The sequence below is a fragment of the Phalaenopsis equestris genome, unplaced genomic scaffold (genome assembly GCF_001263595.1).
Source record: "Phalaenopsis equestris unplaced genomic scaffold, ASM126359v1 Scaffold000226, whole genome shotgun sequence".
NCBI classification, from domain to species: domain Eukaryota; kingdom Viridiplantae; phylum Streptophyta; class Magnoliopsida; order Asparagales; family Orchidaceae; genus Phalaenopsis; species Phalaenopsis equestris.
In genome coordinates, this window is record NW_018164668.1 from 1,711,170 (window position 1) to 1,737,016 (window position 25,847).

General features: G+C 35.1%; 1 protein-coding gene across 3 annotated transcripts in view; it reads left to right on the forward strand.

The window, feature by feature from the left end:
* The window catches only part of LOC110023637 (rab3 GTPase-activating protein catalytic subunit), a 70,283-nt gene that overhangs the window by 29,488 nt on the left and 14,948 nt on the right, over positions 1-25,847 (forward strand). For all 3 annotated transcript variants that reach the window (XM_020723133.1, XM_020723132.1, XM_020723134.1), the window contains exons 10-19: positions 1,149-1,255; positions 1,341-1,433; positions 1,716-1,844; positions 2,011-2,144; positions 3,687-3,776; positions 3,921-3,988; positions 15,171-15,345; positions 15,441-15,512; positions 16,803-16,842; positions 18,125-18,396. In XM_020723133.1, coding sequence (XP_020578792.1) covers positions 1,149-1,255; positions 1,341-1,433; positions 1,716-1,844; positions 2,011-2,144; positions 3,687-3,776; positions 3,921-3,988; positions 15,171-15,345; positions 15,441-15,512; positions 16,803-16,842; positions 18,125-18,396 — 1,180 coding nt within the window. The remainder of the gene's footprint in view (positions 1-1,148; positions 1,256-1,340; positions 1,434-1,715; positions 1,845-2,010; positions 2,145-3,686; positions 3,777-3,920; positions 3,989-15,170; positions 15,346-15,440; positions 15,513-16,802; positions 16,843-18,124; positions 18,397-25,847) is intronic.

Here is a 25,847-nt window from a genome sequence, read left to right on the forward strand (position 1 = left end):
TAACTGGGAAGCCAATTACGGGATTGGGCGCAGAGGAGTTTATGATCAGAAAGTCAAATGACAAAATTGGAAGGTGTATTCCTATAACAATGATAAGGACAACAAAGTAGGTTACTCTTGAACCATTTGCAATAAAAATCATATAATCAACAAAGTTGGAAATATGAAATCCAAGTTTCAGTCAAGCAAGTATACTTACCACATTCAAATCGTCCAAAAGTATGCAAGAGTAACTTGATTCGATATGTGCTCTTATTTGGATGAGAAAAAAGCTTAAATTTGTTGGCAAAATGGTGTTGGGTTTTATAAAAGGTGGTGGCAGTGGTAAAGTTAAGCAGTATCAAATTATAGAGATAGATTTGAATTGTTGAATAAGTACAAAGGAAAATGTGGGTGGCTAATGTGGCTAACCTTGAAGAATGGGAACCAATTTTATGCTATTTTAGGTAAGTATGATTACGCATGAGCTTGGCAAATTGAGTTTTGGGTTTAATTCCAGTTGAAGTAAGACAATGAGGAGAAGTGATTGTTTGACATATGAAGAGGTGATTTTTGGAAGGTCATAGGCATCACCCTATGGTTTCTCAGAATCCAAAGAAAAATAATGCATCCTGCTTTATAATAAAATTCATTATTGTCCATCATATAAATGATGTATCACAAAATATATCAAGTGTTCTTTGTATCGGTGTATCTGGCTTCAAACTAAAGAAATCCTCCAACAAAATGAACCAATACAACTAGGGAAATTTATATACGGAGCACACAATTCTTATGTGTTTACATATGTCACTCCTAAACTTTCATTTACATCCATAGCATAGCACTTTGGTGCTTTAAACTTATGTATGAAAAAGTATATTTCACTTTAAAAAAGTGGTAATAGTGCTATTTTTGATGTGATATTAAAGAATTGAGCGCTATGTGTGTAAATATGAAAGGTTAGGTGTGAGATATCTAAATAAATCAGAACTGTGTGCTATATAAATGCCCCATACAACAAACAGATTCTCTACAAAACAAAGAAAATAAGGCCTAGGTTCTATATGATTTGGAATTATGGATTCTTTATTCTTGAGCTTTTCAATCTCTGTATGAGAAGACTACCTTGCAATCTCTAAAATTCTTTTCACTTTTTGGTATTACAGGATTGATGATTCTATTGGCAAGTCTGGATTTGCCTTACAGCTAAGCCTTTTGATATCTGCACTGGATAAGTCATTTGAAGCCAAATATTTGGAAGATTTTGTTTCAGGTTACCTGAATATTCGTAATCTTATTTGTCATTTGTAAATTTGGTAAAGGTTCACTTCCTATTTATTGATCTTTGTGCTAGACAGCTGAGAACTCTGGCTCCGATATTTCCAAGACTTTAGATTTTATACCTCCTCCAGCAGTGGTAGATCGCATACTTAAAGAGATTTTCCATGATGGTATTATCTCAGTTTTAAGCTTAATTTAATCACTGTTGCTGCTTCTGTTTTTGATTGTGATGATCAATTATTATAATAACTGTATGCATTGCCGTTTTAATTTAATGGAGATTGCGTAAAGTTTGTCTTTATGCAAAGATTAGTCAGTAAAAATAATTTCCTCTTGTAAATTCTGTCAAGTTATGAACTTTTTGACTTACCCTCCGGAGGGGTTCAGAGTATTTTTTTTTTTCCTGTGCTTTGTTACTATACAGATTCCCGATTGAATAAATTCACATGTAGGAGTTGAAAGTTGGAATCATATGGATTTCGAGGGCAGAAACTCTCGTTTTATCAAAGGTGCTCCTCTAGGTTCTCTATTTGCTCAATTCTGTCTGCATGCATTGTGGCTTGGGAATTGCAACATCAGAGGTTTGTATTTAAGTTTTCTCCTTTCTTTTTCAGGTACCGCTTTTATAAGCTAATGAAGTAGATCTGTTCTGTTGGATCTTAGAATGCTTGCTTGAATATGAATTTTTTTATTATAAGATCTATTTTTTATATTATTGCATCCGACGCTTCTTGATTTATTGTGCAGCAATTGCTACTCTGTGGATTGAATTTGTGAGAGAAGTCCGTTGGTGTTGGGAGGAGTCGCAACCATTGCCAAAAATGTCAGCTTCCTCCAATATTGACCTGACCACATGTTTGGTGCATCAGAAACTGCAGATGGTACTGTTTTTTTTTCCTACTTCTGTGCAATTTTTAACAGTTTTACGGGATAGTGGATCTGCTGATATTTAGGAAGCGTAGTCAAAGTTTGATTTGTGATAGGTTCGTAAATGCTTGGGTTTGGAATGGGTTGATCTTGGCCTTTATTATAATACAATCTAATAAACTAGTTGGATAGTATTCACCATAGGAATAGGATTATTTTAGAAATAGAATCCAGGATCTTAATCCGAAGGTAGAAGTTCATCATAGGCATGTATGTACTAACTTTATAGCTTAATTACATTTCAAAGTATAGAATAAAAAATACAATATTTAATTTAAAATATTAAATATAATGCAAATACGTGCTCCAAACAACTAGGGACATGTCACTAGTATGAGGGCATATTTTGGTGGAGTTAGTGTCAAGGTTCAAAATTACGCAATTAATTACTAACATATTATTTGTTCGGGAGGCATAACCGTCAAAATTATTAAATTGTGCTAAGAAACATTGCACTAATATCAAAGTTTAACGTGACAATCCTATTAACTTATTGAATAATAACATATTAAATCTTAAGTCCTAAAATAGTAAGAAGTAAAAAACTATGCAACAGAAAAGAAATTTTAACATCACATCATAAACTGTGAACTGCTACACGAACTTTAAAGTAGGATGTGATATTAAATAGATCCTTTATGACACCCAAAAAAATCCACACAACTGATTAGCGTCAGTTTAGTTGGCACTAGTCGGTTCATATATCAATTAGTTTCTTAAATATATGTATATATAAGATCTTTAATTATTAACATTTTTTAAACTAAAATATAATTCAATATGTTCTCGACAATCTTTAAACATTAAATTATTAGGTGAATTTTATTGCTATCATTATAATTCCTAAATTTAATATTATTAATTTAATTAAGTTTTTAAAATTTTATGTCATTACATTGAATGTGCTCAAAATTATTCAAACTTTAGGGCTAATAGGGCTAGTAGATAGCCACTGATCCATGGGTTAAATTGGTGAAACCTTTGCTCTGGACTAGGGTTAGACCCAAGCCAAAGGATTTTTGACCCCTAAGGTCTTCACCAAGGGTTAGGATAGTCACACGGATAGTGGGTGGCATCGAGGGAGCAATTCATATTTTTGTGATTTTTAATTAATTTTAATTAATAAAATTCTTAAAATGAGAATCTTAAAGTTTCATGAGCATTGTATATATCCCCACATAAGGCTAACATACCAAAATTTCGAAATTGTCTGATTTGAGGAAGAAAATTATTTGAAGATTTAACATGATTATCACAGCTTACTGATTTCACAATTATTGTTTGATATTTTTCCTAGATTCTAAATCTTTTAGGAAAAAATAAAACACCTAGATCATAACATTTGGACACTAAATGAAATGACAGCAGGCACTTGAAGACCCCAACCCATGATTAATATTCTGCATTCACAAGTACATTATTATGTTGTATTTTCTTCACTATGTAACGTTACTGTTTTGGCATGCTAACTGTAAAATTTTTGTTGTCGTTTGAAGTTGGCAATATGTATTGAAAAGAAGAATTTGATCGTTCATGAACATCAAAATGGTGTTGAACGTGAAGACAGTGTTTCTAATATTCACAAGGTGCTACTATTTTACTTCTTGTTACATATGATTATTCCCTTAAATTTTTGTACCGACTGCACATGCAACTTTTGCATTTCGGCGTTTTTACTATGAGTATGAAATGTTAATATGGAGGCTAATGCTATGATTTTTACTAAACAGGTTGATTTGCATGATCCATGTGATCAATCTCATGATATGATTCCTAAAGATTCTCTTGATAATAGCAGGTGAACTAAAGATATTAATTTACTGTTATCATGGAATTACCTTTATTTCTTGATATTAAAATGATGAATTGCAAAGCTTTATTGACACTGGTCATGGGTTCCTAGATGGTGTATAAGAATCAAGAAAAAGTTGTAGCATGAGGTAAGGCAATAGCAAATTGTCAAATATTAAAATTAGAAGGTCTGTGGGAAAGATAATATGACGACAGCGGCTGTTTGCGGAAGAATAACTACAGGAAAATGATCCCTATAGCTAGATATGGCATTTATGACATCCAGGAAGACCCACCCCCCATTCTCGATCAAGTTATAGTCACACAACCTAAATGAGAATATTATACAACACTTGTAAAGGAGGAAAAATCAGAGGAGACAACCTCCAATACATAAAACAAACCAAAAGTTCCAATGCAATCACTACAATTATTATATTAAACTAACATAAAATAACCCTAATTTTAACTCAATGAGGTGACTAAAGACCCCTAAGAGGGAGCCGATCCGCTCTATGAGCGAGAAATTGAAATTGAGACTGTTTTAGTCCTCTAAATTTTGCCAAAGGCAGAAGCCACACCCTCGTTTCCTCCTAGGGCAAAAATCACGTCACTGTTCATTCTACCTAGGCGAGAAAGGCTTTACTTTTTGCACTGGAAGCATTTAGATCCTCATTCTATCACAAAAAAATCGTAACATTGAATGTAATAGAAATGTTATAATCTCAAAACAGATCAATATTTTGTGTATTATCATTGGTCTTCTTAACAATTCAAAATGGACCATTAGCTATGTCTTTGAGTTCTGCCAATGAAACTGCATAAAATTTCATTCGTCAATCTAATCTACGCCAAGTTGCCCTACTTGAAGCTCATAATCATTCTTTTGATACTTACTGTTTTACTTGATAATTTTTACCTCGCTTGTTTATGTTAAATTTGAATTTTTGACTTTGTCTTTGCTTCAATATTAAGCTTTGTGGTTGGAAGTATAGACACTAACTCTAATGATGTGAGAGGATTTTGCTCGTATATAATCTCAAAGGATTGTGACCTGTCGGCTCACTAGCGGACTTATTATATGTAAAACTGAGGGAAGATCATATCCCATTGAATGCTGCCTACAAAGCTCCTAAGGGTAGTTTTGAAGCTCTAATTCGCCTATCCATTTCTTTAATGGTGAGTTGTTGACTTGAACTGAAGTTTCGTATGAAGCTTTCTCCATAAAGTCTTTAAAAAATGGCTCAAATACTTCACATGTCTATTTGAAGTGATGGTATCGGGCACACCATGAATGTGACTATCTCTTTGAAGTACAACTATATAACTCTGCAATGTGTGATTTGATAATCTTGGAGAAATGGTTCACCATCATCATAACAGAATCTTTAGTCCATTGGGTCTATTAGAGAACCATAATGAAGTCCCTCTTTACATCCACTCAGGGTCATTCGGATAGAAGCGGAGTGTGTAGAACTATATTTTAACCACGGGTTGTAAGTAAGTGACATACCTTATACTATTGAATATGCCTCTACACATCTCACACCAATCTAGACCAACAGAAGATCTTTTTAACTAAGGAAAGAGCATTACCTCTGACAAAATTTTTTTCCACACCTTCATTGTGGCTTTTCTCTAAAATATTTTCTCTGAATGAACTAGGAATGCACAACTTATTCTGGAAGAGTATATATAATATGTGGTACTGCTGATAGGGTTTCTCTTAAAAATGGATCAAAATCTCCTAGAAGTTTTGATCAATGATATACATAGTGTCTAACACTTCAAAACCGACTATCTTGGATTGCATAATAGTAATCAACAAGAAATGGTGACCCCGTGAATCAACAACCCTAAATGGAGAACTCAAGAGACATGTTCGCTCTTTGGTTTATTTTGACTGTTTAAGAATCTTAGGGCCATGCGATCAGAATAGAGGATGAACTCATTAACCAGTAAAAAATAGCTCCAATTATTGAGGGTTCTTACAATGGGTTAAATTGGCTTGTTATAGTTGTAATACTTTTGCCCAAAGTTATTCAAGTTTTCACTAAAGAAGAGATGGAGTGCCCACCCCGACTCTATAGCTCAATTCCTATGGTAGAGTGATCCCGATTAATATAGTTGTGTAAAAATTATATAGTTGACTCCGCTATGAAACAGTGTCAAAAGCTTGATGCAATATTTTATGAATTAGAAATTTAAGCAATAATATTGGGATTCTACGCAAGTATACGTATCATTATCAAATAATAAAAAACTTTCTATTTAAGCCCCAAATATCTATCTCACGATGAATGTTTAAATTTGAAATGATAAATTTACTAGGAAATTCACAGAAAGTCAAAACGAAATTACTGTCACTAATTTCGAATGTTGAGATATTATCAGAACTAAATTATTTAACTACTAACAAAACTGAAATACAAACTTTAAACAGTAACTACTAAACTATTAAACTATGTTTATGTGATAAAAAATTCTTATGTGAAAAAACATCTTTCCTACTACAATGAGGTTTTGGTAAATTGAGATGAGATAAATTGTTCAAATATGTATTGTGCCAAATTGAAGCAGTTTTAATTCTCTACCCTGATACATTGTTATAGAAAATCAATTGGTTAGATCGAAAAGTAAATTAAGTTCGGAATTGAAAAATCATCACAATTTAATTTATATTTTAATATTGACACATCCATATTATCTTTTCATTTCACCATATCTCAGAGTAGAGAGAAAGATAAAGTAAACTACTCAAACTTCATGAGAAAGATATATAAAAGAAAGTTCATACAACACTAATAAACTAACAACACTTATCTGAAACTCTTTCTTTAAGCAAATCCTTTGTAGTCTCTTCTAGAAAATGAAGGAGAAAGAAATCTCTCACTTTTCTCCTTCTCCAACACTCTTAGAGAGAAGTTCACACTTAATCTCACCACAAAACTCTAAATTATAAGAACAATAGACTCTAAATAGTTGTGAAATGAAAAATGAAAGAATGTGTGATGCGTATAATAATGTGTTGTGTGGAAAATTGAATTGGGGCGATGGAATGGCAGGAAGAGTCACTTTTCTAATCAATTTTGGCCCCAAATAAAACTTAGAGTCGGTTCTCCAATAGGTGCCTCCAAAAACTCTTCAAAAAGTGTCCAAATTTGTCAAATTTTCTAGAAACGGGGGTTGAACCGACATTGACGCCGTCGGCGCCAGTGTTCCGCAATTTAATTCGATGCTCTCTGTCAAACGACGTCGTCGACTCTGAACAAATTTTCACTTCTTCATTTTTGCTCCAAATTTTATCATTTTTGTTTTAAGTCCTAAAATTTAATAACTTGTAAGAAAACATAAAATTATATTACATTAAAGTGCAATATCACAAAAAATGAGTATAAAATATGGGTCTAAAAATGCATATATCTTTAGTGTATCATAGAGGCATCACACTCAACCTGAAATACCTGATTAAAATGTAGAAAGGCCTAGAATGCATCGTAATAAACCCATACCCATGCCTTTCTGATCATGCAAATCTGTCTTTTTTAAGGAATACTGTTAGTGGTATTGCTATAAAATTAAAGTTTCTAATAAAGGTCTATCAAATGAAGTTAGTTTATGACACTGGCAGAAACCCGCAATCACTTGATCACGGGTCTTTCACTTTTGAAAACTTAGTTGTTAGGGCTAGGAATTGTGGTTGAAATAATTAGGATATGTTGAAGGTTTTTTTTTTTTTGTGGGGATGTTAGGTTAGGTTGTTTGGATTGTTTGTTTGCAAGAAAGAAAGAAAAGTCCCTAAAATTCTAGAGTTTGTTGAGCTTTGATAACAGATGACACCGTTCTGAGGCTCTTAGAAGGTGTTTAGAAACAAGATTTAGTGAGAATGTGATTGTGGGATAGCAAGGGAAGAAGAATATGATTGATCGATGACATGTTGAAGGGGATAAGCGATGTTCAACGGCTGTCCTAGCTGAAAATAGCAAATCAAAGGGCAAACAAAGAAGTACACGCGATGAGAGAGGTCAACCACCTATTCATGAGCAAACTACCAACACATCACTTGCAAAATGAAGAGAATGCAACATTTAAGAGAGCAAAAAAATCAGACAAGAAACTCTAAAATACATAAATTAAAAGCTAAAGTTTCAAAATAGTAAATACAACAAATTAATAGGATCCTAATAAAAAATAACCCTAATTAGCAATAAATAAACAAGAAATAAAGGGGACAACCAAAAAAGGCAAAATTTCAAGTTGACGTAGTGAACGAGATGACAAACCTTTGACTTGCAATCCTATTTTAGTTGAAACTCTATTCGAGAGAAAATGCATAATACTGCCTACGAGAAGTTCTGAGAAAGATGTCCATGAACTTACTAAGGAGAATATGTAGTGAAAATTTCTCCAACTACATGAAAGGCTTATCACCTTTGAGAGGAGACATCTTAGAGTGATCTTCCATAGTCACAACGGTGACTTATCAGATTTAGAGGAGGAAGTGAATCTCTTTCATTAGGAAGTTTCCAGTAATGATTTAATAAACCGACAATTTAACATTGAATATTAAAGAAGCTAGGATTTTGGAGTGAAGATCGACTTCCCGGATTTTGATGGTCTCATGGATGTGGACAAGTTTATCAAGTGGCTTCAGATAGTGTCGTTGAGTACTTAACATAATAGTGAAGCTAGCCGCTGTTAAACTAAGGAAGGTGCTTCCATGTGGTGGTAGAACATGAAGCTCTTTAATGACGGTAGGAAAGGATAAGATCACCATACGGTATTATAGATGAATGATACAACACAAATATGTTCCCATGTATTATCGACATAATGTGTTCATAAATTTTACAATTTGCACTGGAAAGATTCTGTTGTGAAAGAGTAAGCTGAATTTGATCAACTAATGCTAAAATGTTAATTGGTGGAACTAGAGGAGCACACAATGATGATGTATACTGGAGGACTGAGGCCACCTATAAGTAATTTGTTGCAGATGCAACAGTATTGACTTCTACTCAATGTACAAACCTTAGTTTTGAAGTTGGAGAAGCTGGAACACCATGAGTTGACTGTGACACCTTACATACAAGGTTCATTCCTGGTTTAGGCAGCAAGAGCACACCTAGTGGAGCACCGACGCAAACCCCGTTGTAGGAGAAATTAATCTAGAGTGGAGAAAAGGGAAATCCACTAGCACTTCCAAATAAATCCTAGCAAGGACACATTGCGATCAATTTCCCAAATAAAATTGTGATCTCTCTCATTGAGCAGGGAGCATTTGAAGAACGTACATTGGCATGGTAGAAAATGAGGATTTCATAGAAGAGTATTAGCTTTTGCAGATGAGGAAAAGATGCTATTTGTTTGATGGATTCTTCAGACAACCCATGTGGAAGCAATAATGGTTCTACAACTTCTCTTATAAATGTTGCACCGTGAACAAAAAATTGTGCTATCTTATCATCGATCCACACAAATGTAAGAATGTGGTGTCTACCCATATGATCGATAAGTTCAATTTGGTCACACAAAAGCATACCCAATCTTATTCTCTGTCTTGATTGAAGAAAGAGAATAATATCACAGTTGATAGATGTCTTATGGAATTTTATTGGAGACAAGTTTCAGAAACAAGTGAGATTTGAAGTGGTACCGATGGATGCATGTCACATCGTACTAGGTCATCCTTGGTTGTATCATCATATTGCACATATTATAATAGCACATTCATTCACCATAGATGGTAGGTGCATTATAATCTTGCCTTAGAAGAAGTTCAAGGTGATGGGCATTCATACAAAGTTTAAGGACGGGTATCACAGATAATCTTTTTGCAGGCCTTGAGAAGCACCGATAAGATTAGCATTGATGATCCAAAAAGGTGATGAGTTTGATGAGTTGATAGCGGTCACAAAGCAACCTCTACGGAGATAGGTCCAATATACAATCACTTCAGACAAAGATGGAAATATTTTAAACATTGTATGAAAGATTTTATGAAGTAAGCTGGATATTAAATTTCAATTCAGTTCAATAGTGCACTCACGAATAAATCGCCAGATAGTAGGAGTGAACCACAATTTTGGAAATCATTTCATGTGTTTTGTGAGAAATAAGACCCGACAATGAGATCCAGGTTCTTCCAAAGAGGAAGTTTCTCCTAGTCGGGGAAAACGATGCAGGAGCTTCACGCAGGATCGTTCAATCGAAAGTTTCGCGATCCAACGATTGTGAGATTCCGCATATCATGGAATTAGGCACTCTCGTGATCACAGATGGACAACCCACATGTTTCTCTTCTCGTTCGCAACTTTAGAGGAAAATTTGCTCTTTTTGGCTGTTACATGTCTTGGAGACCCTTATTTTTATTTCTTTATTCCTAATTAGAGTTATTTTTTATTAGAACTCTATTTATGTGTCATATTTTTGCTTTGAGACTTTATCTTCTATTTTATGTATTTTAAGAGATACCTCTTTAAACTTATGCTCTTCAGAGTGTTGTATCATTTTTCTCTTGCAAGTGGTGTGTATGTAGCTTGCTCAGGAACAAGTGGTGGGTCCCCCTCGCCGACCGTACTTCATTGTTTGTCGTTTGATTTCCTGTTTTTAACTTGGATAGCCGCCGAACATCGCTTATCCCCTTCCAATTATCGTTGGCCTCTCATATTATCCTTTCCTTGCTATCCCACAACTGCCTCCTCGCTAAATCCTATTCTTGAACACCTCTAGGTGCCGTAGAGTAGTGTCAATAAATTTCTTGATGACTTTAAAAATCTGATTCATCAATTACATAAAAGCACTTGGAGCATCAGACAAGCTAAAATTCATGATTGTTTTTATATATATATATATATATATATATATCCTATAGCTTGAAGGCGATCTTATACATATTGTTGGGTCTCATTCGAATTTCATGGTAAATATTGTGTAAACCAATCTAGGAAAATATGCTAGTTGATATAATTGATCTGATAAGCCGTTTAGTCGTAAGATGGTGAGCCTATAGTTGATGGTGATCTTATTGACAGCTCTATTATCAGTGCACATTTGACATTATCTATCTTTCTTGAGCACAATTAAAGCTGGTTTGACTAATACTCTCAGGAACTAATCCCTGAGCAATAAGATCCTCTATCAATTTCTAGAACTCTTCATACTCCACTGGTTGCATTTTGTATGTTGGTCGTTGGGGGAACACCGACCCTTGAGATGGAATATATGACATGTTGAAGCTACCATAGAGGTGATAGTTCAGGTGATGGGATGCTAGTCAGAATATCTTGAAACTCCTCTTGCAAAGACTGCATTGCCTTAGGTGTTAACTCTTATGTCTCATTTTTCTCTATGCTCTCCAATGCTAGTACCATTGCCGCCTCCCTCAATTCATGTGAAAATATAGTGCAAGCATTACACCTCATCTCTACCCGAGTAATCATCACTGTTGATTCCTTTAAGGGCAAGAAGACATTATGCTTCCTATTCTTATTAAATGAGGTGTTTTACTAGGCGTACTATTGTCATAATTTTGCAATCGATCTGATAGAATGTGACATACATCCCTAAGCATGACGCCACACTACAGTTGCTCTTATCTCTAATGGAAATCTCGACTAGAAGTCTCATGTCAACATTGTTCTCATATCTCTTTCTTCAATAAGTCATGGGATAGGGTTAAGAGTATTTATCAATAGTGCAACTTTTCAAGTGCTCATTTTGATTTTGATTTTTTGATTTTCCACTTTGGAAAACCTTCTTTTTTATATTTTATCACATTATATTCATTTGAGTTTGTTCATTTTAGAAGCATTTCAATATCTCCCTCACATAGGTAGTGTTCGGGAAGCATTGGACTTGCCACCATGCATAGTTGCCGTTTCAAACACTTCAACTGGTGTTCGGAAAGTGCTGGGCCTATCACCATGCATAGTTGTGTTTCAAATAGTGTGATTGGGGCCTTTAAAGCTATCACATTTAAAAAAATGTACACAGTCTTTCATGTATTTGCACACAAAATAATATAAGATATCTTTGCTTGTGAAATTGTCATAATAAATTTTGTTGCGGTAAAAAAAAATTAGATAGATAGAAGTGGTAGTGTAGCTTTTCATCTGAGTAGACCATTTCTTATTGTTGGCAAGGAATTTGAGCCTAAAGGTGAGGGAGATCAGCAAGACAATGAAGAGTTGGGGAAGCTGTTGGCTTATTGAGGTATGACACATTTGTTATCATGGAGGACAAAGAGATGCAGATGGTATATGATGTGAGGGAGTTGTGGTTAAGAGGGATTTTTTTTCGGCGGTTTGAAGGTTGATGAATGAGAAAGTGGTTGCTTGTTTGTATATAGTGAGTAGTGAGTGGGTGATGTGTAGAAAATATGTTGTGTCATTTCTTATGTTTTCTTTATTATTTGTCATTTTTATGCTTTTTCGTGATATATCTGTATATGCAGTTTACATGTAAGAAGACAACATTGGGTATCATCAGGAGCAAAAATAGATGCTAAGTCTTGGACTGGTGCCTCCCCCCGCGCCCCCCACATCACAAACAAAAATCCTGGAAAGTAGACACCCAATTAGGTGCATAAGCGCCCAATTGAGCGCCTGGGTGTCCGAAGAAGATCGATCTAGCTTGCGTGAATGCCAGAGGAGCTGGAAACCCAATGCCTGTTGCTAGCGCCTAGGTGCCTAGGTGTCTTAAGAGAAGTTTCCTATGCGCTTGAGACCAAGGAGGTGAAAACCCAATGCTCGAAGGATTGGAGGATATTGGGAGTGGGTGTCTACGAGTATTTTAGATAGTTTAGTGAGCGTGTTTACTGCATTGTAAGAGAGAACTAATCCAGTCGAGATACTTGTAAGAGGAAGGATTACGTTGGAACAAAAGAATTATTATTGGGTTTGATTGTTCTTCTTTGTAAACACTTTTTCCTTTTGATTTCAATGAAATTTACTTGGTTTTCTCTCAACATGTTTAGGAACTAATTTCTCTATACTTCTTTGATTTGGATTTGTGATGAATTGTATTCTATTCATGTGATTTCTTTGAGATTATTTGGGATTTAATTGCATTTTGGTGTGTTTTTTTTAACAATTTAGTTTTAATTTGAACTAATTGAAATGTTAAAACTCCATGTGATCTTGGATTACTTACCGTAGACTAGAAGAACGAGTAGAATAACACTCAATCACATAGTGGGATAAGAGTATTATTAGTAGGAGATCGCAATATAATAGGAGACTAAAAAGATTCCTTGGGAAACTTTGTTTGGTTAAGAAAACTTAATTGTAATAAAAGTTTCCACCACTTAATGTTTACTGGAGTAAGGAGTATTTGTGATACAAGAGGAGAAAGACAAAACCAGAAAAAATCAAATTTTATTAATAAGAAAAGAGGGTTACAACATACATAAACTGGAAATAACATTACCAAAACACCAACGCACAAACAAACATCTCAAGAGTGTATCCCAAGGGTGGTGGGAAAGGTGGGGTAGTAGCTGGGAGCAACGAAACAACAGTTGGAACTGCTGGCTGCAAGGAAAAGTGGAGGGGAAAGGGTGGGGAAAGAGTGGGATAACAAGTTATTGCAGCATAAACGGGGTTGACAGCGTAAGGGGAAGCGGTTGGGGATAGTCGGCGGCTAAGGCAAGTGGAGGAGATGGAGTAGGGAAGATGAAAGAAGAGATACAATCAACACCTCAGAGTAGGATACATCGAAGCACTACCACCTCCTCAGATACAACCCTAGAATAGGGAAAAAGATTCCACACAGGAAATCTGAAATCAATTCACAACAAAAACTACCATAACTCTCTGAAAACAACAATATATAGACTCCCATTGATGAAGGCAGGGAAATAACTAAAGAAGGAAACTTCCTACACGAAAGGAAGAGGCGGGGAGGTAAGAAAATCCAGAAATAGCCATTAAAATACTTCTATACGAAGAAGCAGAACTGGAAGATGGACAAAGGCGCGGAAGGCCGCTCGCCTCGTGAGGAGGCTCGCTCGGGCCGCTTGGCTCGGGAACCCCTTGGACCGGTCTCCAGTGTTCATCGGGGCCGGTCTATTGTTCTAGCTCATGCGAGAGCCTTCCTGCACCAACGTCCTGTTCACGCGGGTTTCTTCGCACCCGCGTTAATTTGCTCTAATTGTCAAATTTAGAATGAAAATTCAGAGGAAGAATATTAAGGATTCACAAAATTCAAGTCAAGTGAGCATGATTCTCACCATAGAAAGATAACCTTGTAGATTTAGGATTTTACAAAATTAGGATTTTAGAAATTTTTTAAAATTTCACAAACTTTCAACCTTTCAAACTAGGATTAGTAGACTAGAATTTTCACATTTTTTGAAAATTGACTCGTTCTCTGTGGGATATAAGGACTCTTCAATCTATATACAACTTGATCTACATCTTTACTTTCTTGGTCTACATGGGCTTTAGAGGGAAATCTCGAGACGACGAAAGCATGTGATCCTTCTTGTATTTATCAACGGTCATTTTTCATTCAATCAAATTTATACCCATATTAACTAAATCGGAGCCTAAAATGAGCTAAAGTGGACTCCTTAATCAAGGGTGCCCTCTTGTGATTTTGAAGGTTAAATTAATGATGAATTTGCACCCATATTGATCTAAATAAAGCTTAAACTATAATCATAAGAAATTTGGCTAAAATAAATTCAACCTTTGTCAAGAAAAATTACTCCTGGGTTCTTATGCTTTTAGCAGGTCTCTGGAATTGGTGCTTTCTTGAGCCATCGTAGCATAAAAATTAGAGTAGTTAACTATAGCTTTCTTTTTAGCTCTGTCATCCTCTAGAGATACGTGAACAATATATAACTCTTTACTGGTTCTTGTACCACACATCTAGCTTGAATGTTCTAGAATATAAAGCTAACCTTTTATCACAATGGAGGTAGATTTGTTAAAATATTCATGAAATTTCTAAAATAGAAAAACTTGCTTTGCACATGGCGAAAAACTTTAACATATTTCCTTTCTTAGGAATTTTTAACTTTACATAGCTATTTGTGTTTTCCCAGTTGAATATGTAACCGCTTTTTGTACATTTAGATGCATTTATCAGTGAATGCGATCATATTCATGTGTGCATTTTGTAAAACTTTTATGCACTTTTTTATTTTTCGGACTAGTGAAAGATTATAAACAATGGCTATGCAGTTCTCAAAAGCTTGTTGTTCAGCATGATTTAGAAGAAACCTTGGTTTGCTCTAGCATTCAAGGGCATGAAACCAGATCTGGGGATCTACTACCTAAAAATTATAAATCAGCAGGTGTTGTTGAGTCTATGATGCTATTGCATTCATTTCAGAATATGCATTCTCCAATCATTCAGGTTTTGGCGACATCTTTTTCTCTGTTCATTCTCACCTTCTTAATAGCGTTTCATTGACCTACAATTTGAATGGTCCTTATTTGGCTAATGTTTAGGATGCGCCACCTATGACAGAAGATATGCATGAAGAGAGACTCCGTGCAGCTGAAGTATTTGGAAATTTATCAGTGAGTTTATTTTTTTTTTCATATTATTTTAAGTTAGAAATGTCATGAGATTCAGACTGTTGTAGTATCCAGAGATTCATTGCTGGAATTGGACTTGTTTTACATAAATTTTTTATATTAAATAAATTTGACACCCTGAATTTTATTATTTATTTATTTCTTTGGTCAGGTTTTATGAATTGAATGGAATATCAGCTTGGTACTTTTGTATTGAAAATGTTCAAGTTGGTTTTATATATTTCCTTATGTTGTAACTTGTGTCCATTCTATGATCTTTCATGTTTTCCATGCAAAAATAGATATTGAGAATTAAAAAAAAAAAAAAAACTTTACTCATCATTGCCAATTTCAAAGGGCTGTAGCTCTAATGTTGGCCCCACCTCTCTCTCTCCCTCTCCTCTTCCCAGGGAGTTTACCTTCGTTAAAACTTTATTGTAGAAAAAGATGATAAAATTGACTTATATGATACATTATGAAAAAATACCACTGATTCGGATATTTGTCAGTACCATTAAATTGCGGTGATACTTCCTGGAAATTTCACATTTAGAGCATGAATTCACTGTTTCATATGTGCTTTAGTTGTCAAAAACATTTATCTTTTTGTTTGAACAAAGCCTCTGCCTTCCTAATCACTAATATTAGCAATGTATTAGCATCTGACTTGTTTTATTATTTCTTATTTTGTTGTTTTTATGTGAATTAAGTTCAACTGATTCTTCAAATTTTTTAATATCATTCATGAGTTATGAACGCAAACTAGTAGCTATTTTTTAAATGTGCCGCATTTTCTTTTTTTTTTCCCGCTTGAACTACCGTGAAATGATAAAATAAAGGTCAGTGCTTGCCAACCCGTTAGCAATCCTCAAGAAATAGTCTCTAAAAGTATTCTTGAGCAAAATGTTGATCATATCTACTGCCTTCATATATCATGTTGATCTTCGGAATGTTTAATTGTTGGGGCATTTACGTACATACCACTCAATTTGTATGTATTTGCATATCTAACACCTAAACTCTGCTTTTTACATTTATGCAACCCAAAATTTTCACATCACATAAAAAATACCACTATTTGAACTGTTAAAAACTGAAATACTCCTTTTCATTCAGAGGTAAGGTGGCATATATGTAAAAATTGAAGTTTAGGTGTTAGATATGTAAACATATATGAATTGAGTGGTATTTATGTAAATCTTCTTTTCATTGTTTGCTTGTTTTTTCTTTTGATTTGTCCTGAAAATGTAATAGAACGCAAGCTAAAAGATTTACTAATTTTTATTCATGTAGAGCTTATCAGGTCAACTGGAAAGAGATATATTATCTTCAGGTATAATACGCAGCACCGACTTTGGTTTTATTTTTCAGGCTTACTTTTCATTGAGATATTTTACTTGCTGACTAGGTGAAGTTGATAACAGGTTTGCCAGTACTGTAATAATAAAACTGCTTCTTGGATGCCAATGACCTATCTTCTCTCTGTTTTTTTTTCTAATTTTTTGGCAATTTCTCTCTTTCTTCTATTTCCATTTTAAATAAAATGGATGAAGCAAGGCATTTTTCTGATTCTGATCTATAACAAATTTAAACAGTTTTTTATTATGGTAAGAAATTCTGTTTTCCAATACTTCACCTATTTTTATATTGATTTTGGCGGTGGGTTTCTCTAGTTTGGGGAAAGAAAAAAGATATATCAACTGTCATAATTTCTTGCCTCCTACCATTATTTTTTTTAGGAGTAAAGTGTCAAAATAATCTCCTGAATGTTTACATGGGTCATTTTAGTCCCAGATTCTATAATAGTGTCAAATTAGTCACCAAACTCTTTAAATTGGGGCTGGAATAATCCTCTGTGGAGACTACTTCAGCCCATATTAAAATAACCCGGGGACTAAATTGATACTTTTATAGAATCTGGGACTAACATGTCCCCTTGCAAAAAGTTAAGGGATTATTTTGGTTCTTTTCTCTTTTGTTTATACAAGAAATTTAGGCCTTGCCATGTTATCATCCTTACTTGATAAGGCCTTTGTGTCGTATCTTAGTACAGAAACTTCTCTTTTGTTGGTTTTGCGAATAGGCATTGCGCACTATAAGCTATTCAACTCATCTGTATATAGTATTGCTTTGTATATGGTGTGTGTAGATTCACACACAATAGCTAATTCAGCAAGAATTTTAGCTTTTTCCTTGACAGTCAGTATTGTCCTTTATGTATCAGTAGTCACAGCTTTTGAATTTCTGTATTTTTTTTTTCATTTTTTTATTTTATGGCTTTTATTTAGGAAAATTTACATACATACCACTCAATTCCTATGTATTTACATATCTAGCACTTAAACTCAATTTTTACATATATGCCACCTTACATATGCATGAAAAGGCGTATTTTCTTTTTTAAAAAATTAAAATTTGTGGCATTTTTTATGTCATATGAATGATTTGGGATGCTATAAATGTAAAAAACAAACTTTAGGTGTTAGATATGTAAATATATTAGAAATTGGTGTTATGTATGTAAATGCCACTTTTTTATTTAAACTCCAAACTTTATTTTTGCTATAATTCTTTTGATTTATTTTTTTTTCCATTTATTTTTTGATATTTCTTAGATATGTCTGCTTTCAAAGCTGCAAACCCGGATTCTGTCTTTGAAGATTTTATTCGCTGGCACTCACCCGGTGACTGGGAGAGTGATGAAACTGAGGATAAGTCTATGCAACACACGGCCAAATCCACAAAGCCCAATTGGCCTCCTAAAGGAAGGCTCTCTCAGCGCATGGCCGAACATGGAAGTTCGTGGCGGCAAATTTGGAATACTTCACCTGCAATGCCTTCGTCCGAACAGAGGCCTCTTCTTGATCCTATTCGTGAAGCGGAGAAGTTATCCTACCTGATAAATGCTTTGTCATTTTGACTTTTGTTTTAAAGAAGGTGCCTTCACATACATGCGACCCAATTCTTATGTATGAACATATCTAACACCTAAACTTTGCTTTTACATGTTTATACCACCAAAATATTTCATATCACACCAAAAAAACCACCATTTTAATTTTTAAAAGGTGAAATACACATAAAAGGTGAAATACACAAAAGGTGAAATACACATTTTCATGCATAGGTAATGTGGTATGTATGTAAAAATTGAAGTTTAGGTATTAGATATGTAAATATGTAAGAATTGAGTGGTACGTATGTAAATCTTTCTTTAAACTAAAATAGCTTTGCCTTAAAATCCTTCAAGTAAAATTCATTCAAAAAAAATTCAAGCTTCATTTTTGGTCATTTGGGTTGGCATGGATAAATTCGATTTGCTGCTTGAATCTCAATCACATTGAAACACCTAGTGATCTATGTTATTAATGCCTATTTGTTAACTTTCTTTATATATTTTAGTTCGGTGTTTGCGTTTTTTTAATGCTCGGCAATTGTCATGACATTATATATTATTACTTCTATTAAATTTTTATTAATTGCAACTAGAAAAACAAGTAAAAAAAAGAAAGTTCTCTGATGTATATATTTATGTTAAAAAAGTATAAGAATGATGCCTTACTTGGGCTCTGTCCCCAAATTATTACTATTAGAATTATGCAGAGATTTGTATTAACTGCAATGATTTGTATTAAATTCTGTTTTTTTTCTTTCCTATTTTTTTGTATTCTATTTTTATTTCCTTTCCTATTTCTCTTTATTATGTTTTTATTACTTTCCTTGTGAGTGTGTATATATACCCCTCCTTTCTATCAATAAAATTCAAGTTATTCTAGGCACAAATTCAACATGTATTAGAGCTATGACTCCAACCCTAGAGGTTCCACCCTAGCCGCCGGCCACCTATAGGTTTTCTCTAGCAGAATTCTTGCCGGTCCTCTTGCAGTCAGGACCTTCCAGTCACCGATCCTTCCAGCCGACCCATGTCTCTTCTTGGTTCCGTTGATCCTTCCAACAAGCCCTGTGTTTTTTCCTGCCGTTAGGAACTTCCAGCCGCTCCTCAGTCGGCCTCCCTACAGGCCTATCTGCCAGATTCAATATTTTTTTTTTTTTCTGAAGTGAGGCCTCCCTGCAAGGCCTTCCAAATGCCTGTTTTTCCTCAGCCGCTGGCTATCCTTCTACGGACCAGTTCTCTCTCTAGCCTTTTTGATCTACCCGGTTGTTGGTTCTATGAGCCTTTTTAAGCCGTTGGACATCCCTTGTCGGTCTTCCTATGTCTCGGCAACCCAACACCACTTTTGGCTTTGTTAAAAGTACGGCGGATTCCTCTACCACCGAACCTCCTAATGCCTACATGCTTGAGTCCACTAAAGGATCTTCACCGACCTCAATCTCTCTACAAACATGAGGACCAGAAATTAACTTGTACTTCTTGATCATAACTCATAAACTAAACGACAACACTTTCTCCAATGGTCCCAAGCATTGTTTTTGAATTTCATGATCCTGCCATGACTAATCAACTCCATGGGAATGTCAATTGGATGTAGGAAGCTCTGGCCAACTTTTTGAGGTGTTTAAGAAGATAGGAGAGGCAAAACAAGAATCAAAGGCCGTGAGCCAGTACTACAATGATCCAGTTGCACTATGGATGGAATACAATCTATACTACGTCTACACTTGGGATATTACGGCCGACCTCTCTCTCTTCCAGAATATTGCAGAAAAGGAACGCACGTTCCCATTTCTGGCAAGCCTCATCAAAGACCTTGATGATGTCCGGGGATGTATTTTTGGTCGGGATCCTCTACCTTCTGCTTGCGTTGCTTGTACCGAGATTCACCGTAAAGAAAGCCGGAGACTTGCCATGCTCGATATCTCCACTCCTTCCACTGAATTGTTAGCCTTGGTCTCTAAAGCGCTTAGTCCTCTTTCATACCACCTTGGACAGATCACCAACGTGTGACTACTGTTATAAACTCAACCGCACTTGTGACAAGTATTGGAAGCTCCATGGAAAACCAATACACAAATTTTCGACCAAAACCTCTACTGCAAAGTGTCTCACTACGACATTAGATTCTACCACGGTTCATCTAGCTCCTACCCGAAAAATTTCAGAATCTTTCGACACACTGAAAAGTTAGATAAATCAATTGATCAAACTTGTTGGAGCCAATCAGTTCTCTACTGGTTCATTGATCTCCCATGTTCGACAAGGTATTATTCCTATGACACTCACATCTTTTACCTCATTTAGTCCGTGAATCATTGATTCAGGTGTCACGAACCACATGACTGGACACTCGGAAGCTTTCTAGACAAACTACTCATGCTCTGGGAAAGATTCGGTCAGAATTGTGGACAACTCATGTAGTTCCATTATAGGTAAAGGGTCGGAATTCTAACGACCGGTCTAACATTGGAATATGTGTTATATTTTCCACTATTAAAATGTAACAGTTTATCTGTTATTAAGTCGACGGATGACATTGATTGTGTTGTTTATTTCTCTCTTGATGTATTTGTCTTTCAGGATCGTCGTTTGAGGAGGATGGTTGAAACTGCTAAGCAAGTAGCTGGATTACTACTTTTAAAAGGAAAGAACAGAGAACGAGGACTCACCACTCAGTAGTTGTAGTTTATCTTACGTCACTGTATGTCCCATTATGTTGTTGCATTGTCGTTTAGGTCATCCTATTTTCTTGTATTCAAAAAAATTTGTATCTATTGATGTTTACCAATAAAATTTTTTTTAATTTCAATTGTGAAACATGTCAGTTAGCTAAATATCATCAAGTTCATTACTCACCTCATACTTACACATCTTTCACTCTTGTTTCACTCATTCACAGTAACGCATGAGGACCCTCTCATACTTTCAGCTACCCTAATTAACAGTGATTTCTTATCTTGATTGATGATTACACTCTAATGACACAAGTATATATTTTAAAAGACAATTCGAAAGTTGTTGTCAACTTCCAAAACTTCTACATCTTCATTTTGACCCAATTCAAAACCCAAATTTAAGTCCTGCGAACCAACAATGGTTGTGAATTTCTTAATTTTATTTTAAGTGTATTCTTGATAAGTAAGGACATTCTCTACCATAGCTCGTGCATGGATGCTCCTCAACAAAATGTGTTAGCCGAGAAGAGAAATCGACATCTCCTTGATGTTGCTTGCTTCATTATGTTCAGTCTAATGACCCACAACATTTTTGGAGTGATGTTATACTGACTGCTATCTATCTCATAAATAAAATCTCTTATAAAATTTACAACTTCCAAACCTCTTTATCCATCTTGATATCATACTTTTCTGCCAATCGGATTTTCACTCATGTCTCCTTTTTTGAAAGTATTCCCTATTTTTCTAATTTGGCCTTAAGTGAGGGGGAGTTAGTGTTTTTGTACACAGTTCCTTATCCTACATATGGACGTTCCCCCCATTATTCTTGCCACCAAAGAAAACTCGGTTCCTGTAGTTCCACCATCTCCTCCCACTCTTTGTGTCTACACTTAGTGCACTTGTCTCGATGCACCTATTTTGGAGCATGCTACCTCCTTGCAGGACCTTGAATCTACCCTATGCAACATCCCTATCACAACTACTGCAAATGAGGAGGTGAGTTCTCCAAGTGATACATCAAAAAAATGTGCAATTAATATGTATACATTTTATGCTTAAATTTGGTGATATTACACTTTAAAGTACATTTTCATGTTTTGTTGCAAGTATATTGATTTTAGGCATTTGGAGCAAAAAAAACAAAATGAAGAAATTTAGAGTAAAAATGCAATTTTCAGCATATTGGCGCCAGAGGCACTAGAAGCGCAAGAATCCATAGAGGAGCGTGAAACTCCAGTAAGCAGGCGCCAACGACTGATTTAGACGAATTGTTGGCGGTTATTAACTATTTTTTAGATGTTTTAGAAGGCTCCAAGTAATTCAAACGTCCTATGAAGTGATTTAATACATCTAGACACTTTGGAATGGCTTCTGAATGAAGAGATGTTTTTTGGTAGAAGAGATTTATCTCTTGGTGTGAAGAGGTGTGTCTCTTGGGAAAAAATAGAGAATTTTTGAAGAGGGGCGGGCGCCACTCTTAAGAGGTCTGGGGAAGTTTTGTGAGAGGGTGGCGTGTAGTGTCTTTGGGGTAGAGTTAGATTTTGGAGAGGATTTTCTTGTAGAGTTGTAAGAGGAAAGAGAATATGAGAGATTTCTTCTTCATTACATTTCTAAGAAAGAATTAAGTGTGATTGTAAAGAGGGAAAGTACTTAAAGGGAACTTTAAGAGATTTGTTTGAGGAGTGTAAGATAAGTCATGTTCTTTCCTTTATTTGTTTTGTAAACTTGTTTTTATATATAATTCATGTTTTATCGTATCATTCTTATGAATTCTGAGTAGTTTTCTTTATCATTCTCCCTACAATGAGATATGGTTTTGTGAATAATTAATATTGTTGTGAAAGGTTTTAAATGTCAATAAATTGTAATGATTTGAACTTTAATTTTCATTTATTTTTCGATCTGGTTAATTGAAATGTTAAAATTTGTTGAAAAACATAAAGTTCGAAAGGGCTATGCTTTCTACAACAAGGTAAGAGTCACATTCAATTTCATGGATGAGAATGTAGTCCATGGGGTTGAGTACAAATTAATAGAGAAATATATTTTGATGGACGTAGAATTGGAGATTTTAGGATGACAAACTAAAATCCTCAATTTTGTCTTGTTGCTTGTAAACTAAAGCGAGATTGTTAGCCCTCAGAGGAAAGAGAAGTGAGAGCTCTTGAGTAGGAGTCAGTGTCCTCTTAAGTCTAACCAAGGATTTAGGAATCAAACTCTAGATTGACCAATTTTTTTTTTATGCACTTCACAGATGCAAAATAATATGATTGCTCATATTTGACACAATGCAATTTTATATATAATTTTAAATGATTTTGATTACTTCACTAACCATAAACTTATTGTAAAGGGGAATGATGCTTTCTTTAATTTGAGCTCTTTATTACAAAATTTTGTTTAATCTTAGTAAATTTAATTTTTAAGTTTAGAAAATAGCTTAGTTATCTTAGTTCTTTTAACTACATTTCCATTAGCATACATTAGACTTACTTTCAACCTGTTTTTCTTACTTAGGTTTTTATAATTTGAATATTGTATTTTACGTTATAACCATAAGAATTTCCAACTTTCTGTGGGATCGATACTGAGAACTTCATTAGAGTTCTTTATTACTTGAGCGATACATATACTTGCGTAATTATTAGGTTTGGCAGCTTAAAGATTTTAAAATATAAAACTATTTTTACTTAAGTGATTTTTATTGTGATTGATCTGCATATTTACTAATTGTGTGGTCGTGTGCGTTGTAGTATTGAAAGATACAACGCATTCCAAAAACCTGCACCACTAAGCGAGGTATGCAATTAAAATGCTCCCTCTCTTCCATGGCAAAATATGTCTCTTTCGCAGTTTATCTCCGACCTATAGGGCATTTGCTACTACCCTGATAGATCATTAAATCTCAGCTACCATTGAGGCGGCGTTAGCAGATTCTGCTGGAAGGCTGCAGTGATGGAGGAGATGAATGCCCTTCGACGGAACCATACGTGGGACAACATAGATATTCTTTGGGGAAAGAAAGCAGTAGGATGTTAATGGATTTTTGAATGCAACAAAGCTCTATGAAGTTGAATTTAAGTTCAACTTTGATGAGTTCTTTGAATGCAACAAAGCACGGTTGGTTGCCAAAGGGTACTCATAGACCTACGGAGTTGATTATGAGGAGATATTTGCTTCGATGGCTAAGTTAAGCACCATTCGGGTCATGTTGTCTCTTGCGGTGAATCTAGATTGACCTTTATTCCAGCTTGATGTGAGGAATGCATTCCTGAACAGTGATCTCATAGAGGAGGTGTACATGTCCATTTCCTGAGGCTTTGAATCTACTGCCTCCCAAGGGCAAGTGTGACAGCTGCAATGTTTCTCTATGGACTAAAGCAATCCTCACGAGCCTGGTTTGACAAATTCACAAAGGTGGTAGTGGGCTATGGTTTTACTTGGGCTCAATCGGATCACACTATCTTCTTCCGACATTAATTCAATGGCCAAATTGTTATCCTTATCATTTATATGACGATGTTATGTTCACTGTTAATGATCACCAGCATTGGAATCTTTGAAAGACCTTTTAGTTACATTCTTTGAAATGAATGACTTGGGATTTCTTTGGTGCTTCTTGGGCATGGAAGTTGCTTGGTCATCTCGGGGGATTTGCTTATCTCAGCGCAAATGTGTACTTGAACTGTTAAAAGAGAACAATCTTCTTCTGTGCAAATCGGTGGTTGTCTCGATGAGTCCCAATGAAAAATTAATTGATGTTTCCGATAATGTTCCTATGAACAAGAATTACTACTAACGTCTTGTGGGAAAACTCATCTACCTCACTCATACACGCTCCAACATATGCCACAGAGTTGGTATATTAAGTGTATTCATACATGACCCTTATGAGCTCCATCTCCAAGTTATCTACCAGATTTTTCTTTATTTAAAAGGCACATCGGGCTCAGGTTCGCTTTTCTCCCTACACAACTCTCGTTTTACTATTGTTTACACAGACGCTGATTGGGTCGGTTTGGTCAATAACCGACGATCTACCATCGGGTTCTGCTCATTTGTGTAGGAAAATCTCGTCACATGAAAAAGTAAAGGGTAGTCGGTAGTTGCCCGAAACAGTTTTAAAGCTGAATTCCGGTCCATGTTCTTGGAATTTCTGAAGCTCTCTGGTTACTCATCATGCTCCACGAATTACATATGCAGACCTCAGTCCCTCTACAATTGTTATGTGACAATAAGGTTGTCATCAGCATTGCTCACAACCCGGTCCAGCATGATTGTACCAAACACGTGAAGATTGACAAACACTTCATTAAGGAAAACCTCCCGGGAAAATTTGCATTCTTTTTGTGTCCTCCAGTAGCCAACTAGTAGATATACTAAGAATCTTTATCGGCAACTGTTTGATGACTTCAAATCCAAGTTGAACATAACTGACATCTATGCTTTAACTTTAGGGGGAGTATTAAAATTATGCTGAGGTTTGTATTAAATGCAGGGTTTTGTATTAATTTATGTATTATTCATTTCTTATTTCTCTGTATTCTGTTTTTACTTTATTTCTTATTTCTCTTTATTTTGTTTTTATTACTTTCCTTGTGAGTGCCTTTGTAGTTGGTGATTAAAATCTTTTTCTGTCAAGAAAATTCAAGAAAATTGCTCACAACCCCCCTTTTCTGTCAAGAAAATTCAAGCTGCTCGAGTAAAAAATCATTAAAATCTTTGATACCAATTGATATATGCTATGACACCCAGGATGTGGGT